Source organism: Eucyclogobius newberryi, unplaced genomic scaffold (assembly GCF_026437365.1).
Source record: "Eucyclogobius newberryi isolate DKJ021-1_F unplaced genomic scaffold, fEucNew1.0.hap1 SCAF_19, whole genome shotgun sequence".
In the NCBI taxonomy this organism is placed as follows: Eukaryota; Metazoa; Chordata; class Actinopteri; order Gobiiformes; family Gobiidae; genus Eucyclogobius; species Eucyclogobius newberryi.
The window spans coordinates 24,007,532-24,025,495 of NW_027315823.1; the positions used below are offsets into that span (position 1 = coordinate 24,007,532).

Below are 17,964 nucleotides of genomic sequence, written 5' to 3' on the forward strand. Positions count from 1 at the left end.
TTGTAACAAAAATCTAGATTAGGTCCTTGGCATTTTAATACATCATTGAGTAAAAATATGAAAATAAACATAAAGTAAATATTGTGTACAGTAGAGATTCTATAGCAAATTGTTTTGTTTTGTTTTGTTCATATTTTTCAAAGAAAAAGTCAGTTCTCTACTTTATTTTACTGGAAAGAATCGCCATTTAGTAGCCTATGACAATGAGTACCGGTTACTATCATTTACAGTCCGGAATGTAATCAGTGAGGAATCCAGTGTACTACACTGTTATGATCATCTGACACACGTTACACTGCGAGACTTCTGTGAAATCTCGCGACACTTTATCCAGAAACATGGCAGAGGAGTACGGTAGAAAGTGGGATCGCTGTCTGGCGGACACCGGTGTTAAAACAGGTTTTGTTTCCTTGTATTCTTTTTTGATATAATGTTTAGCAGGTGTTAGTTAGAAACAGGGTTGTTTGGTTAAGTTTCATGTGAAGACAAACGTGTTGTTGACGGAGCTAGACTGTTTATGTTCTGAGGTCAAAGCGCTGCAATGTTATATATCCACATCAAAGCTTCAGTACAGATCTTTTCCTTCTGAAAGACGACAATATTAAATAAAGACTTGCATCAGAGTTGTAGAAAACCAACAATACCTAATCAGGCTAATTAAAGCAAAAATATTTAACAGCTGGATTTAATTCCTCTAAAAGTATGCTGTGTTTTTGCAAGTGAATCATAATCTACATAATATACAGTCATAATAAAACACGTGTAAATAAAACGCGCTCTGACCACATACACTCACCACACACAACATTCAGACTAGGCAAGGTGGGTGAAATGTCTTTCCTGAGGACAAAACTACAGAACATGGGCCAAGCGTAGATCGATTGTCTGACTGATGGGTTGGTGAATTGTGCTCTAACCACTGCGCCATCACGGAAGCCTGATGGAGGGACTGTTTAAGTTAAATGCCTGCTGATCCTGGTACTTTTATTTTGGTCCTGTTTTAAGTGACTTATTGTGTGGGTGATGTACAATAAGATGAATATCTGGATATGTAGGGCTATATCATTTCTACCCTGCAGATGAAGCTATTTATACAATATCATGTCCATCAGAAATGTCACACAACATATGATTTAACTGTACATTTATCCAGTGCAGATAATTCACTCTTGGAATATTGATTACAAACAATGTATTTCAGTTTTTGTTTTTTCATTAAAAAAAGGTGTTGTGGTTAAGACTCAGCACACGTGTGTCAGTCTGTCGTGTGCTCGATTCCCTTCTCTGACAATTTACTGCATGTCCTCCCGACTACAAAATCTTAAAAAATAAAATAATAAAACAATATTATTTATAAATATTAGAGCTGGGTTTCGATTCAAATTTCAAGAATCGATTCGATTCCGATTTTTACGTTTCAAAATCTTTTTTTTCCGATTTCTCAGATCCCATCCGATTCGCTCCGATTTCGATCTGATTTCCGATTCGATCCGATTTCGATTCGATCCGGGGGTTAATGTTATTAAAAATGAAAAATGTATTTGAACCGTTTCCTTCGCTTCATGACTGTGTAGAGAAGCAACATATTAAAACTAGTATTATATCAATATTAAACAGCAAATCTTACAAGTATTGGTAGTTACTGATGGAAGACTGATGAAAAGGTTAAGGGTCAATCTACCTTCAAGAAAGATAATCCAGGAGTCCTGAATTATCTTTCCTGAAGGTAGATTGAAGTTCACTGAGGGAAATGTAGAAAAGAATTTTAATTAAAAAAAATGTTTTTAAAAAAATCGATCAATCTTTGGACGTACGAATCGATAATCGGTCATTAATATGCGAATCGATTAAAAATCGGAAAATCTATTATTTCAACCCAGCTATAATAAATATATTATATTACATTATATATTATATTCATTATTTAGTTATGCAGCAGCAAAAGTATTTGCTTGACCAAAAAATAAAGGGGGAAAAAACTAGATCGTTGTTATGTGGAAAATGTGGTTGAATCCTAATGATATTTCTGGCTCAAGACGGGGAGATGGAGGGGTTTGAACAAAGTATTTTTTGGCTGAAGGAAATGACAATTCTTTTCTCTGATCGTAAGGATTTTTGGATGATCCTCTGCGGAATTGTTGGCATTTGTAATTTGTGTAATGTAGAGCAGTCTGCAGGTTCTGGTTCGGGCAAAACGGTCATGCTGCATAGCTCCCTGAATCCAATTAAGAGTCGGAGGGGCCCAAATGGCTGCTTTTTGTGTGTGTGTTTTGGTGAGCGACCGGTTGCTGCTGTTGGGCGTGGCCTGCAGCGAGGTACAGTCCAAGCACACAAACACATTCCTTCTGACGGACCCGACCAGAACAAGACCTCCTCAAAGTTGGACTTTACCTCACAGGCGCCCCCAAATGTACATGGACAAGTAAATACTACTGCAGCCACCAGAGGTCACAGTTAGGGACGCCACCATATCCAATTATTCTTACAATTATCACGAGAAGATGCATGAAAACACAAAATTGCATGATTATTCACAATTACTGTGCATATACTGAAAGTCCTATTTTATTTTCCCGTTCTTATTGTCTAATACATCACCATTCCTCAACTATGTGACCAGCTTCGTGAAATAAAACTGATAAATTGATAAATTCAGGGAGGGCGTTGAATATAAAACTTTATATCAGTGATTCCCAAAGTGTGGGTCGTGAAGCAGGAGCGGGGGGCTGTTATTTTGATTAATTATGACACTGTATTAAATCTGTTTTTTTACATTGAAAACAGTATTTGACCAAATTTCTCAAAAACACGCTAAAACAAATACAAATATAATATAAATATCATTTTAAAACCTTTTACAACTTGTTACAGACGTCTATTTCCGTTTACTGTGGGGGTCCTGAGTCAATTGTACGGTTATGTTGGGGGACCCGGCCTGAATAGTTTGTGAACCCCTGATTTATATGACTGTGTTCTTGCCTTTGTACAATTTGTAAAAGTTTTTTCTTTCATTCACAGTGATTGGCCTTGGTGTTGGATTTATGTTCTCTGCCCTCTTCTTTAAGCGTGAGTTCTCCTGTTGCACTGAAACCATTAATCTATTGGCATTATTGTAATATTAAAGGTAATTTGAGTCAAAAATACATTTAGCTGCTCCCTTAAACTGGATATAATCCCGCTGCTGTGTGCACAAAGAAACGACGCGGAAACAAAGAGAGTAAATGTACAAGACAAACAATGAAATAAACGGTTTCACTCAAGGTTTCGGGAGATTGTGACAAAACTCTAAGCCTGAAGTTTAAGGAACGCTCTAACTGTTTTTTAAGAAAGCATGTATGTTCCCAAGCCAAAGTATCGTTGTAAATGGTGATCGCCAAGAAGTTAAAACACACAACCATAAAGTGCAATTTGTGCCAATTTAGCAATGGTCAGTTGGTTAAATTAATGAATTAAAGTAAGTCCAGTCAGCAAATGTTTTTTTACTTATGCTTTTTGCTTGAACTGTAGAGATTGGGCTGTGCATTTGATCATATTTTAATCAAATCAAGGTTTTAATAGCTTTAGATGCTCAATGATTGGCTCTGGACTTATAAATCGAGACGTCTACAGTTAAAAAACACGTGGCTCGGAGCAAAATTCACACATTTAAGGTCTATTTTTGTATATTTTTTATACATTTTCCGGAAATTATTTTATCACATTTTTCAAAAGACGAAATTAAAATCGCATTGACAATTGTGATTAGTCAATTTGAAGATCATTCTCGCCACGCCGCCCAGCTCCCGTACGTTGTGTAACTTTAAATCCAGGTCACTTCTGTTCACACTTCTGAACAGTAACAGTAAAAGCCTGTTTTTTCCTACAGGACGCACATGGCCCACTGCACTCGGCTCAGGAATGGGGCTTGGCATGGGCTACGCAAACTGCCAGCGTGACTTCAGGGCCCTCCACCTGGTCCACGGCGCCGCGCTGAAGGTGAGCGGCGAGGGGTGAAATGTGCGGCGTGTTCCGGGGCGCCCGATCCTGTTGCTCATCATGTGATTCTCTGTGTTTTTTTGTTGTTTTTTTAGGACCAGTAACTCGGCACTTGCTCCTTGTTCCGTCGTTGCTGCTGCTCGCTTTTGCCGTGAAGCGAATGTCCAATAGCGGCTCGTGTGGGGCCAGAAAAGAAGGGCATTGTACATATATTTAATAAAAGAAGTTGATGGAACTCTGTCTCTTTCTCTCTCTCGTCTTGTGCGCTTGTTTGAAAAGAAAGAAGGCGGTTTGGGAAAGCGGGGGTAATTTGGTGTGTTAATGAGCTCGGAGACCCAAAGCTCCTGCTGTGTCAGAACGAGGGCCAGCTTTATCATCTGCAGCCCTGTTGTAAAGAGGGAGGAGGCGAAGGTTGAAGTGAGAGGAAACAAAAAAAAATCAAATTGAGTCAAGGTTAATATCATTGGCAAAGAATGACTCCACTTTCAATGTTTTCTTTCGCTCTTTTGAGACTTTTTTTTTTTGTCTTCTTCTTTTCTTTTTTTTTTTTTACATACTTTGTTTGTTGTAATACTTGTAAACATGCGGCAACAGAAGGCAATGCCAGGTCCCGGGGATATGTTTGAAAGAGGACAGCTTGTTTTAGTTTGAAGTCGCAAAGTGAAAGTCATACACACTCCACTTTGAGCTCAAGAATTGGGTTTTCTTCACCTTCTTGTAACTTAATACAGGGATCAAGACTAAATACTGTACGTATTGAAATGGATCGGGTAAATGGAACTTGATATTAAGTACTTTATATAATGTACATTGGAATTTTTTGCATTTAGATTATTAAAGTTTATTAAATCGTTTGGTAGTTTGCGGTGATGGAATATAATATAATACAGGAATTGCCTGATAGATCCTCTGTTGTGTGATGACATTAGAAAACTAAACTTTAAAGTAGTGTAAATCAATAGTTACTTAAAAAAAAAATACTGCTGTGGTAAACCCAATAAACTCATGAAACATTGCAACATGAGCCACATGAAATAAATCACAATGAAAACAAAATTACTTAAGTAAAAAACAACTTTTAAGTCATAGATATTTAACCCTACAGTCCCTCTCTAGTGCAGTTCTTTTCCCTGTAACAATAATGACTATACTGACTTATTTTTCAATTAATGACAGATAAACAATGTTGGTGGGATAAATAAATGTGTTTCTTTGGCAGGGACATATTGTAGGTACAGAGTGAAGTTTGCGACTGCTTATAGCAAGTGATGATTAATTAACACATATTAAAACATGATCTAACTCTATACATCAGTGCAATCGTAGACGTTCAAAACTCACTCATTCACTCTCAAACATTAGTGGGTGCAGTTTTCAGCCAGACCATGAACTCAGAAATACTCTTTAGCTCTGAAGACATCGAGTTCCACAGTTTACAGCACCACATGAGAAAACACTGACTGTCCAAAAGACGTCCTGCCGTGTGGGATTTTACAGTTTTGATTTTGATTATGTCCCTCCGAAGCCTATAGAGCAGCACAAGCCCTGTTCTTGCTGCATGTGTGTTTGGGGCACAGAGCTCGTCTCGAGGTCTGCGTATCAGAAAAGCTGGCTCTGGACTCTTGTGTTCATTGGCCGAGTGTCCACTGCTCAGGTCTGTTATGGGAGTGATTGATCGCGTACAGTGCGTGAATATAGTGTGTTCTGGAGGCTGCAGGAGAGAAGAGGGATTGTTTGTGCGAGTGCGTATCCAGCCCCCTGGTGAAACAGAATCCGAGGAATGTAGAAGAATACCATTTCTGGACTGGAGCTCGGTCTTATTACTAACAGGTGAGTCCTGCACTTTGCACGTCTCAACATTACACACCGCTCACTCATATTTTCCTTTCCGTCACAGTCTTCACAGCAATGTAAGCTATACATTCTTGCAAACAATACAATCAGACTCCATACCTTTATGTCAAAATACCTGGTTTCTTTGGCCCTGCGATGCATAAGCGTGCCAAAAGACCCTGTCAGAAAATTAAGCCGTGTCTCTCGTCCCTGTCCATTAAAATATTTGTAAGTGAAGTGTGAGACGGATGGGGACGCTTGGAGACGGGCCAGACTGAACACCTGTGAACAAGAGGGGTTTGGTGCTGCCAAGGCAACACCTGTTCAAGCCTGTCTGAGGACGACTCTTCATAATGAACCATAATTACTGGGCTAATAGTGAGGGCTGTAGTCAGAGTAAAAGTGGATCCAATAAAACCAGACCGTGTGCTGTTTGGAGCACGTGATTCTTCTGTGTGAACTGTCTTGTTAAAGCTCTTGTCCTGTGATGAATCAATATGACCCAAATTATATTCATTCAAGACTTTTAAATTGTAATTTCAAACTATTTGTTACTATATTGTTTTCAATCCACTTCAAACGTTTTATTCATGTTTTCTGGCTTGGAGCTTGCGGGCCACACAAGGTCATGGCGCCTCGTTGCTGGGTTGGTTTTCACAATGAACTGAGTCCAAAACAGCCAGAACCAGCACCAAACGAGCAGGACATTGGTAATAGATTTGAATCAGAAATGACAATGGATCTAACCTTGTTTCGCTGCATTTAACACTAGTTATGCTGTACTTCCCATAGAGTTTCTTGAAAGAAACTTATAGAAGTAAATACTTGAGGTTCCAACACATCTGTTTTCAAGTACAAGTCTTTTTATTCTGGTATTAATTTCTTCCATTTTGTAAATCCAAAATTGTTAAAATATTCCCAGATGTAGTGCAAAATTGCCCTACACGCACCCGACGTGTCCTGTTAAATGTTCACGTTTGTCCTGTAAATCTCAAGTGCTTGAGAGGAACAGCTCCGCTCCATCTGCAGCTTTTACACTTCAGTCAGAACCGACGCAGCAGGAGCTGCAGCCGCGCCTCAACCAAGCTGCACAATAGTTTTACAACTAAAGACAACAGCTTGGAAAGTGTTTTCGGACTCGCATGAGGGTTTAACGCTGAGTAAAAGGGGGAGAAAGGGAGAAGGGGGAGGAAGAGGAGGAAGGGAGAGGGGGGAGGAAGAGGAGGAAGGGAGAAGGGGGAGGAAGAGGAGGAAGGGAGAGGGGGGAGGAAGAGGAGAAGGGGGAGAAAGGGGAGGAAGAGGAGGAAGGGAGAAGGGGGAGGAAGAGGAGGAAGGGAGAGGGGGGAGGAAGAGGAGGAAGGGAGAAGGGGGAGGAAGAGGAGGAAGGGAGAGGGGGGAGGAAGAGGAGAAGGGGGAGAAAGGGGAGGAAGAGGAGGAAGGGAGAAGGGGAGGAAGAGGAGGAAGAGAGAAGGGGGAGGAAGAGGAGGAAGGGAGAAGGGGAGGAAGAGGAGGAAGGGAGAAGGGGGAGGAAGAGGAGGAAGGGAGAGGGGGGAGGAAGAGGAGGAAGGGAGAAGGGGAGGAAGAGGAGGAAGGGAGAAGGGGGAGGAAGAGGAGGAAGGGAGAAGGGGGAGGAAGAGGAGAAAGGGAGAGGGGGAGGAAGAGGAGGAAGGGAGAAGGGGGAGGAAGGGAGAAGGGGGAGAAAGGGGAGGAAGAGTAGGAAGGGAGAAGGGGGAGGAAGAGTAGGAAGGGAGAAGGGGGAGAAAGGGGAGGAAGGGGAGGAAGGGAGAAGGGGAGAAGGGGGAGGGCTGTGAGCTGATGGACTGTGACTGGAGACAAGGGAGGAAGTTCGGGTTCTCTCATCCTCGCGGACGCACTTCTTCTCGTCTCTCATTGGTGTAACTATGACACACCGGGATATTACCCGGGTTGAACGCTTTTCACGTGTTTCTCAGGCTACAAGCGAGTAGTGACTAGAGAAGAGGCGTTTGTCTCGGACCGGCTTCGCTCAGCGGGACATTGCGGAGGTGAGTGCGCTCGGACCGCTTCGTACGCAGTCGTTTTGACGCATATTGGCGCCGCTTCAGCGCTGGTTCTTTGGAGCGCTGATGCAGCTGGTTTTCATCAAAGCTGCTAATGAACTTTTATTGGCGCAAACTAGTTTTATCCTCGAGGAAGTTGACACTTGTTAAGGCTTTGGGAATTTAGCTAAGATTTTAAAAAATCAGTTATTCTACTGTGGTGGCCTAAACTCAGCAAGTATACATACTGACATACTTCAAATCACAAAAGTGACTTTACATTAATTTAGAGGGATTAACAGGCTATGGATTTTAGGTCTGACTATTAAAAGTTGAGGAGAATGATGGTCACATGCAGTTCAGTCATGATTTAAGCATCATTAAGTTTTTCAAAACATAAAATATATTATTTAATACAGGGATTAAAAGTGCATTTAAGATTTGAAAATAGTATTTGTATTTGTCTGGACATTTGTAAGTGTTAAAAGATATGTGAGCTCTGCCACATTTATAATCAGATGAAGAAAACCCGTTTTGTTGGCTGTAAATGACGTGAGCAGAAAAGGTATTTTTAAAGATTATAAAAAAGATTTTTAGGTGGTTCACTCTTCCATATGTGAGTTTGCCATCTTAGTCAGATACTGACCAATAGAGATGTCAGTTTAAAATTACCTTTGTGGAATAGATAAAGATCATATGAATAAATTTAGATAACACATTTTTGTGCCACAGACAGACGTAGACAAAAAGATTTATTGATATAATTAAAAAAATGTACAACAAGATCTCATGCCACAAGATGCACACAAAAAAAATCTAATTATCTTTACAGCTCTTGAAAAGTTAAAATATATAAAATCTTGATAAATCAGAATTTTTATTATGAATTACAAATCTTGTCTTATCTTGTTCCAATCTCGTCTCATCCTGTGGGAATTGTGCCGTCCCAACCTGAGTATAAAGCAAGAGGACATTTTAAATGTGATTCTGCAGCTCCTGAAATATCTCTCATGTGTGTCCCATGGGTTTTGTGTCTTCGGTTCATGACTCAACATGAGGAGCAGCTTCTCAGTAACTAAAATCTAGAATACGGTAGTCTTGCTCATGCAGGACTTGCTCTAACCTGACAATAAGGCTTTAATGGTATTGCACCACACTTGTGAATCCCATCTGTTGAGTGACTAACATTGATTTTGTGCCTGTAGGAGCAGTCATGTGGCAGAGCATTCAGATTTGCGGTGCACTGTTTGTCCTGCTTGCTCTGTCCTGCGCCGCGCCGCCTCCTGCACACATCAACCGTCTGGCCCTGTTCCCTGACAAGAGCGCCTGGTGCGAGGCCAAGGACATCACCCAGATCGTGGGGCACACAGGCTGCCAGCCGCGCTCCATCCAAAACAGGTCAGCCTCAATGCCCCCTCTGTCTCTGTCTGACAATGAGAAAGGTATGGGAGAGTCTGTTTACGTTCAGGAGACAAGAGGGATGTGCGTTGTCTGGTTCAGTGGAAAGAGAACTAGACAATTTCTGTGCCCGGATATTTATCACATCACACACTCTGAGAGCCTGCCTGGGGGAAAAAACAGGTAAATAAAGGAATAAAGAGAGATTCTCAAGCAAGTGTGCAGGATCGAATGAGGTAGGGTTAGTAATGTGTGTGTAATCTATTTATTTGTTTATGTAACAGGGACAGTGTACCATGTAACAGGGACAGTGTACCATGTAACAGGGACAGTGTACCATGTAACAGGGACAGTGTACCATGTAACAGGGACAGTGTACCATGTAACAACAGGGACAGTGTACCATGTAACAGGGACAGTGTACCATGTAACAGGGACAGTGTACCATGTAACAACAGGGACAGTGTACCATGTAACAACAGGGACAGTGTACCATGTAACAGGGACAGTGTACCATGTAACAGGCATGTAACAGGGACAGTGTACCATGTAACAGGGACAGTGTAACAGGGACAGTGTAACAGGGACAGTGTACCATGTAACAACAGGGACAGTGTACCATGTAACAGGGACAGTGTACCATGTAACAGGGAAAGTGTACCATGTAACAACAGGGACAGTGTACCATGTAACAGGGACAGTGTACCATGTAACAGGGACAGTGTAACAGGGACAGTGTACCATGTAACAGGCATGTAACAGGGACAGTGTAACAGGGACAGTGTACCATGTAACAACAGGGACAGTGTACCATGTAACAGGGACAGTGTACCATGTAACAGGGACAGTGTACCATGTAACAACAGGGACAGTGTACCATGTAACAGGCATGTAACAGGGGCAGTGTACCATGTAACAGGGACAGTGTAACAGGGACAGTGTACCATGTAACAACAGGGACAGTGTACCATGTAACAGGGACAGTGTAACAGGGACAGTGTACCATGTAACAACAGGGACAGTGTACCATGTAACAGGGACACTGTACCATGTAACAACAGGGACAGTGTACCATGTAACAGGCATGTAACAGGGACAGTGTACCATGTAACAGGGACAGTGTAACAGGGACAGTGTACCATGTAACAGACATGTAACAGGGACAGTGTAACAGGGACAGTGTACCATGTAACAACAGGGACAGTGTACCATGTAACAGGGACAGTGTAACAGGGACAGTGTATCATGTAACAGGGACAGTGTACCATGTAACAACAGGGACAGTGTACCATGTAACAGGGACAGTGTAACAGGGACAGTGTACATGTAACAGGGACAGTGCACCATGTAACAACAGGGACAGTGTACCATGTAACAGGGACAGTGTACCATGTAACAGGGACAGTGTACCATGTAACAGGGACAGTGTCCCATGTAACAGGGACAGTGTACCATGTAACAACAGGGACAGTGTACCATGTAACAGGGACAGTGTAACAGGGACAGTGTACCATGTAACAGGGACAGTGTAACAGGGACAGTGTACCATGTAACAGGGACAGTGTAACAGGGACAGTGTACCATGTAACAGGGACAGTGTAACAGGGACAGTGTACCATGTAACAGGGACAGTGTAACAGGGACAGTGTACCATGTAACAGGGACAGTGTACCATGTAACAGGGACAGTGTACCATGTAACAGGGACAGTGTACCATGTAACAGGGACAGTGTAACAGGGACAGTGTACCATGTAACAGGGACAGTGTACCATGTAACAGGGACAGTGTACCATGTAACAGGGACAGTGTACCATGTAACAGGGACAGTGTACCATGTAACAGGGACAGTGTACATTGATGACGTTATGTTTTGACCTGGTTGAGAACTTATGAAGCCATTTAAACCAAGTTCATCATTTGTTGATATTCTGTTTGAATATTTCTTTAGGAGAGTCACAGTCAAAAAATATGGGCCCTGACCTCCAAGGTTGTGTTCCCTTTCTAAGATTTAATTATACCATCACAGGGGCCATATTCAAGTCCTTTCAGGTGACATCAAGGCCTTTGGAGTTGAATAACGGCCCCACTTTCTAAAGCTATTGTGAAACATCTTCTTTGGTTCATGTGAATAGTGCCTGTAATTACAGAGATATGAACCATGAACCAGGTCAACAAATCTGCAACTTGACAGTGACTCCATAATCCTGTCTCCAGCTCTTTACAGGAATTTAGAAATGTTGTGATGCACCTGAACACAACCCCGTAGGACATGATGTTTTCTTCGTTCCGTAAACTTCAGTACTTCTGTAAACTGTTAACATTTTTGTGACAAGTGAAACTGGAGGCATATGTTATTTTTTATTTTGTTTGGGGGAAAGAACCTTTGATAGTTTGTGTGGCTCCAGGACACTGGTTACAACGTTTTGCTTTAGGAACTCTGTATCTTCTGTTGAGATTCCATGGTAAGAGCATTAACCCCTGAATTGTTGTAAAGCTAAGACCAGGTCCAATGCAGGATAGAAAAAGTGCTTTTGTTGAAGTTTTGTTGAAGGCGTTTGTCTTCTTCAATAATAATTCGACATTTACTCAACTTTTTTTTTCCTTTCTGTTTATCTGTTTCATCTGGTAATGTAGTAAACAGAGCCCTCCAACCTCGACCTGTTTATTCAAAATTAAGAAGCCCCATGACCAGAGAAACATTTAACTTAATTTAAGTGGCAGAAATCATGTAAAACAATGCATCAACGCAGCAAAAAACATAATTGTCGAAATAAATTCTTAACTAAACAAGAATACAAGTAATATAAAGGTTACACTATCATTCATTTACCATTTTATGTCCCCATCTCTGCAATCTGTGTATTAGCAGCATCTTTTTCCCAACAGCTTGTACTTATTGCCGCTTCACAATTGAATCAAGTGTTTCCCTGCCTGGACACAAGGAACTAATCGTATGACTCCCTCTCTTTTCCCCTTTCTCCCTCTCCTCTCTCGCTTTCTCCCTCTTACTCAATTGCTGTATCTTTCGCTCTCCCTCCGTCTCTCTGAATCCCTCTGCCTCCTTTTCTCCCTCCGCTCCTCTCCCTCTCCCTGCAGAGCGTGCCTGGGCCAGTGCTTCAGCTACAGCGTCCCCAACACGTTCCCACAGTCCACAGAGTCCCTGGTCCACTGCGACTCCTGCATGCCCGCCCAGACGCAGTGGGAAGTGGTGAGAGAGAGAGAGGGAGAGAGACTGTCTACACCACACCAAAAAACCCACTTGTTAACCTCACACTAAACCACAAAATGTCTGACAGATGTTGAACATGCACCGAGCGCTGGCTATTCGAGTTATAAAGCACAGAGAGCAGATCGGTGTGTCCCAGAGTTCAGAGTTGCAGTGAAAAAACTCCAGCCGGTAACAAAGGCTTCATGGTGAGGGGTATGTAGTTTGGAGCTGCGCCAAGTCAGACCACAGGTGGAGTTACCTCATGTTTCTCTCGAGATTAAAGTACGATTATGTAGGGCACTGGTTGGATCATTGCTGTATACAATAATTTGTTAAATGAGACATAAGACATATTATGACATATTATGCTTTTTAAAAAAAATGTATTTACTATTAAATTATGTGCGATAGTTTACATTTTGTTAATTGCAAACCACAATATATAGAAACAGATCCACTTTCCTCCTGTCCAAAACTGCAGAACTGATAAGCCCCGCCTCTTCATAGTGACATTTTAATTTGTATGTTTTTATTGTCGAAAAAATAACTATGTGGCAATTTTGAACCCTCCGTGTATAACGTGGATTCCAAATATTTGGACTAATTGCAAGTATGTATAGAGAAGTGAGCAGGGATAGGGGGTGGGTGAAAACAGCCAATTTCTGAGCGCTTGAGCCTCAGTTTCAGGGCAATACAGGATTACGCAAACATTCAAGAATCAATCAAAAGTACATTTTAAATATAGCTACTATGCTAAATCCATTTTAATGACCATATCAACTGTGCAAATAGCCTTTCCGCTGGTCAATTATTAATTAACCGATTAACTGATCACTAATTTCTTAACAACTGCTGGTATTAAGTTAGGTTGTCCGTCTGTAATGTTTTGTAGCAACAGTAATTGCTTTTCACTCTTTGCGCAGCCTTTAAGAAAAGCAGAGGGAGATTGTTTTTGTCTGTGGTGCAACTGTTATTGGAAGACTTTACAAAACGTCACAAAGCTAGTGCGGCTTGAAAGATAATATGGCTTCATGCTGGTTTGGCTCCAGACGATGGTTTAATAAAGTTGCTGAGCTATCCTTTTCACTGGACAACGCCAAGAGAAAGGGAGTGTAGCAATACGTTCGGAGTGGTTTGTGCAGCAGTGAGGCCTGTATTTTCCATTTGTGCATGTTTTTATTGGCATTATTTATTAAATTAGACATGGTGTTCGGCTTCTTTCCTTCTTATTGGTAAAATAGAAATGTATATGGGTGCTCAAATAAGGAGCCAGCCTTTTGTTTTAAGATGCGGCAGGAAGTTGCTCTTGTTATACTGTTTGAGTAGTTTTCTTATGTCTGAATGGGACATTTGTGTTATTTAGACTGTTTAAGCATATATGGTCCCTATATAAGCATATATCCCTTGAGTCTCTATCCTGATACTCACTAACAGGGCTCATAAACAAGTCTTGATGGCAGGTTTTAAATAATGGCTATGGACAAAGAAAGGTATAACACTACAAAACTAAAATGACCACAAAGAGAAGTTAAGGATATATCACCCAATGTCAACATAGAAGATGAATTCAACTTATCAAGACCGATATCTGCTACAAAACTCTCCTAGATATAGGCCTGTAAACGGTGACGATAAATGAAATAAATGTTATTCAGAACAAAGATAAAGATATTCTCTCAGCCAATTCTTGGTTATAGAGCTTGTATGTGTGTTCTCAGGTGACTCTGGACTGCCCCGACAATGAAGAGACTCCTCACGTGGACAAACTAGTGGAGAGGATCTTCCACTGCAGCTGCCAGTCCTGCAGCAAAGAGAGCGGCCAGGAGGGGGCGCTGATGCAGCTCTATTCACCGGACAACGGCCTGGACTCTCCGTCCTTGCCTGATTCTCTCATAAGGCTCCACTCACACTCCCTCCCTGACTCAGACACACACGTCCACATACAAACGGACGCACACACGCTGCCTCACACGTCAGACGGAGGGTAGAGGGATGACACTCACACTATAAGATATGTTGCTACCTATTTCACTTCATTGAGCGTCGTCTGTGTCAAGCTGTACTGTAGACTCCATCTCTAAGCAGCTGAAATGCACACATTCAAGCTCCCACAATGCACCCGTGTATAAAGTTATGTTGTACAAACCACTGATCGTTGCAGTCAACTGTTTATTTTCGCATCAAGACACGACTGTAATCTGTAGTCTCATCCAAAATGCAATAAATTATATTCTTGTTATACGTCTGATGCTGCAGTGTTCTTTATCGTATTGAAAGGTGGACTTGCGTCTTTGACCCACCCTTCTGAGCGGCGCTGGGCCCAACCCGTCAGGAGCTGCTGTGCGACCGCAGTGCAGCACCTGGGGGCCCTTCTCCAGGTCCTGCTCTGGGCTTTACAGACTGTAGTTTGACTGGGTATGTTTTAGACTCATTGTAGAAAATAGCAGGGGAGATATTATGCAAAATCAAATTGAATGAACTGACAACATTGTTACAGCGGTGTTTGCTCATCATTAGTCATTTCACCTACCCCCTATCCCAGCCCACATCTCAGTACAAGTGATACATGTATATTTCTAAAAAAGTGGCAGATGCTTTTAGACAATAAAAACAAATAACAATCTGCTGCTGTGAAATTTCACATTTTGAGGTAAATGGGCCTGTTTCTATTATTAAGCAGTTTTAGATCAATATTACCGTTTCCAATGAACAAAATGTAGAATTGTGATGTTTTTATGTTATATAGTTATAGTTATGTTATGTTATTGTTCATTATCAAGCACTTGGAAAAGCGCTATATGTCTCCTTTAAATACACTTAGAAAATGAACACTTCTTGGTGGATGTTCCACTATCTGTTGTTGTTGTTGTTGTTGTTGTTGTTGTTGTTGTCTTATGGCGGTTGTCATCCAAGTGTTGCATTACCGCCAGACTTTATTCCTCAGACTTGTTCCGCTATCTGCTTGGAGCTGTAGCTTTGCCTTGACTGTTCCATAATATTACTTTAAACTATCTTCAAAGAGACAAGCAGGTGATGCCACCTGGCCAAGTGACGTTTCGTAGTCCTCAGACAGAGTCTGAGGACTACGAAACGTCTGAGGAATAAAGTCTGGCGGTAATGCAACACTCGGATGCCAACCGCCATAAAACAACAACAACAACTAGTCTGGCGGTAATGCAACACTTGGATGCCAACCGCCATAAAACAACAACAACAACAACAGGTCAGATCTGTGAAGAGGCAGCCCTGCTTACAGTAAAAATGCATTTTTAAAAAAAGGTCTTTGGGTGCAAAAGAAACAGCTGTAATTGAATAAATGCAGCATGGGTATGTTTAATACAATATTGTGGAAAATTCTATATAGGCAGAGCAATAATATCTCCATGGAGACAAGTAGGTGGCAGTAGTGCAGTGCACCTTAAAGGAAAACTGCATTGTGCAAGTAGTGTAGTGTAGTGTAGTGTAGTGTATAGTGTAGTGTAGTGTAGTGTAGTGTAGTGTAGTGTATAGTGTAGTGTAGTGTAGTGTATAGTGTAGTGTAGTGTAGTGTAGTGTATAGTGTAGTGTAGTGTAGTGTAGTGTAGTGTATAGTGTAGTGTAGTGTAGTGTAGTGTAGTGTATAGTGTAGTGTAGTGTAGTGTAGTGTATAGTGTAGTGTAGTGTAGTGTAGTGTAGTGTATAGTGTAGTGTAGTGTAGTGTAGTGTAGTGTAGTGTATAGTGTAGTGTAGTGTAGTGTAGTGTATAGTGTAGTGTAGTGTAGTGTATAGTGTAGTGTAGTGTAGTGTAGTGTAGTGTAGTGTAGTGTAGTGTATAGTGTAGTGTAGTGTAGTGTAGTGTATAGTGTAGTGTAGTGTAGTGTAGTGTGTAGTGTAGTGTAGTGTAGTGTAGTGTAGTGTAGTGTATTGTATAGTGTAGTGTATAGTGTAGTGTAGTGTAGTGTATAGTGTAGTGTAGTGTAGTGTAGTGTATAGTGTAGTGTAGTGTAGTGTAGTGTAGTGTATAGTGTAGTGTAGTGTAGTGTAGTGTAGAGTAGTGTAGTGTAGTGTATAGTGTAGTGTAGTATATAGTGTAGTGTAGTGTAGTGTAGTGTATAGTGTAGTGTAGTGTAGTGTATAGTGTAGTGTATAGTGTAGTGTATAGTGTAGTGTAGTGTAGTGTATAGTGTAGTGTAGTGTAGTGTAGTGTAGTGTATAGTGTAGTGTAGTGTAGTGTAGTGTAGAGTAGTGTAGTGTAGTGTAGTGTAGTGTAGTGTAGTGTAGTGCAGTGCAGTGCAGTGTAGTGTATAGTGTAGTGTAGTGTAGTGTAGTGTATAGTGTAGTGTAGTGTAGTGTAGTGTAGTGTAGTGTAGTGTAGTGCAGTGTAGTGTATAGTGTAGTGTAGTGTAGTGTAGTGTAGTGTAGTGTAGTGTAGTGCAGTGCAGTGTAGTGTATAGTGTAGTGTAGTGTAGTGTATAGTGTAGTGTAGTGTAGTGTAGTGTTGTGTAGTGTGTAGTGTAGTGTAGTGTAGTGTAGTGTATAGTGTAGTGTAGTGTAGTGCAGTGTAGTGCAGTGCAGTGTAGTGTATAGTGTAGTGTAGTGTATAGTGTAGTGTAGTGTAGTGTAGTGTAGTGTAGTGTAGTGTAGTGCAGTGCAGTGTATAGTGTGGTGTAGTGTAGTGTAGTGTAGTGTAGTGCAGTGCAGTGCAGTGTAGTGTAGTGTAGTGCAGTGTAGTGTAGTGTAGTGTATAGTGTAGTGTAGTGTAGAGTAGTGTAGTGTAGTGTAGTGTAGTGCAGTGCAGTGTAGTGTATAGTGTAGTGTAGTGTAGTGTATAGTGTAGTGTAGTGTAGTGCAGTGTAGTGTAGAGTAGTGTAGTGTAGTGTAGTGTAGTGTAGTGTAGTGCAGTGTAGTGTATAGTGTAGTGTAGTGTAGTGTAGTGTAGTGCAGTGTAGTGTATAGTGTAGTGTAGTGTAGTGCAGTGCAGTGCAGTGCAGTGCAGTGTAGTGCAGTGTAGTGTATAGTGTAGTGTAGTGTAGTGTAGTGTAGTGCAGTGCAGTGTAGTGTAGTGCAGTGTAGTGTATAGTGTAGTGTAGTGTAGTGTAGTGTAGTGCAGTGTAGTGTATAGTGTAGTGTAGTGTAGTGCAGTGCAGTGTAGTGCAGTGTAGTGTAGTGTAGTGTAGTGTAGTGTAGTGTAGTGTAGTGCAGTGTAGTGTATAGTGTAGTGTAGTGTAGTGTAGTGCAGTGTAGTGTATAGTGTAGTGTAGTGTAGTGTAGTGTAGTGTAGAGTAGTGTAGTGTAGTGTAGTGTAGTGCAGTGTAGTGTAGTGTATAGTGTAGTGTAGTGTAGTGTAGTGTAGTGCAGTGTAGTGTATAGTGTAGTGTAGTGTAGTGTAGTGTAGTGTAGTGCAGTGTAGTGTATAGTGTAGTGTAGTGTAGTGTAGTGTAGTGCAGTGTATAGTGTAGTGTAGTGTAGTGCAGTGCAGTGCAGTGTAGTGTAGTGTAGTGTAATGTAGTGTAGTGTAGTGCAGTGCAGTGTAGTGTATAGTGTAGTGTAGT

The 17,964-nt window shown here is 41.4% G+C and overlaps 2 protein-coding genes across 3 annotated transcripts; both read left to right on the forward strand.

The window, feature by feature from the left end:
- The first annotated feature begins 290 nt into the window (after positions 1 to 290).
- LOC140366209 (MICOS complex subunit MIC10-like) lies at positions 291 to 4,204 on the forward strand. The gene is made up of 4 exons (XM_072452879.1): positions 291 to 399; positions 3,019 to 3,066; positions 3,866 to 3,975; positions 4,071 to 4,204. The coding sequence occupies exons 1-4, from the start codon at positions 339 to 341 to the stop codon at positions 4,077 to 4,079; spliced, it is 228 nt and encodes a 75-aa protein (XP_072308980.1). The 5' UTR covers positions 291 to 338; the 3' UTR covers positions 4,080 to 4,204.
- A 1,417-nt stretch (positions 4,205 to 5,621) lies between these two features.
- nbl1 (NBL1, DAN family BMP antagonist) lies at positions 5,622 to 14,681 on the forward strand. 2 transcript variants are annotated; one of them, XM_072452268.1, is made up of 5 exons: positions 5,622 to 5,805; positions 7,761 to 7,832; positions 9,032 to 9,224; positions 12,322 to 12,433; positions 14,152 to 14,681. In XM_072452268.1, exons 1-5 carry the CDS (start codon positions 5,637 to 5,639, stop codon positions 14,419 to 14,421), a joined length of 816 nt encoding a protein of 271 aa, XP_072308369.1. In that variant the 5' UTR covers positions 5,622 to 5,636; the 3' UTR covers positions 14,422 to 14,681. The 2 variants fall into 2 exon arrangements, with proteins under 2 accessions (XP_072308369.1, XP_072308370.1); XM_072452269.1 differs by lacking the exon at positions 7,761 to 7,832.
- The last annotated feature ends 3,283 nt before the right edge of the window (positions 14,682 to 17,964 follow it).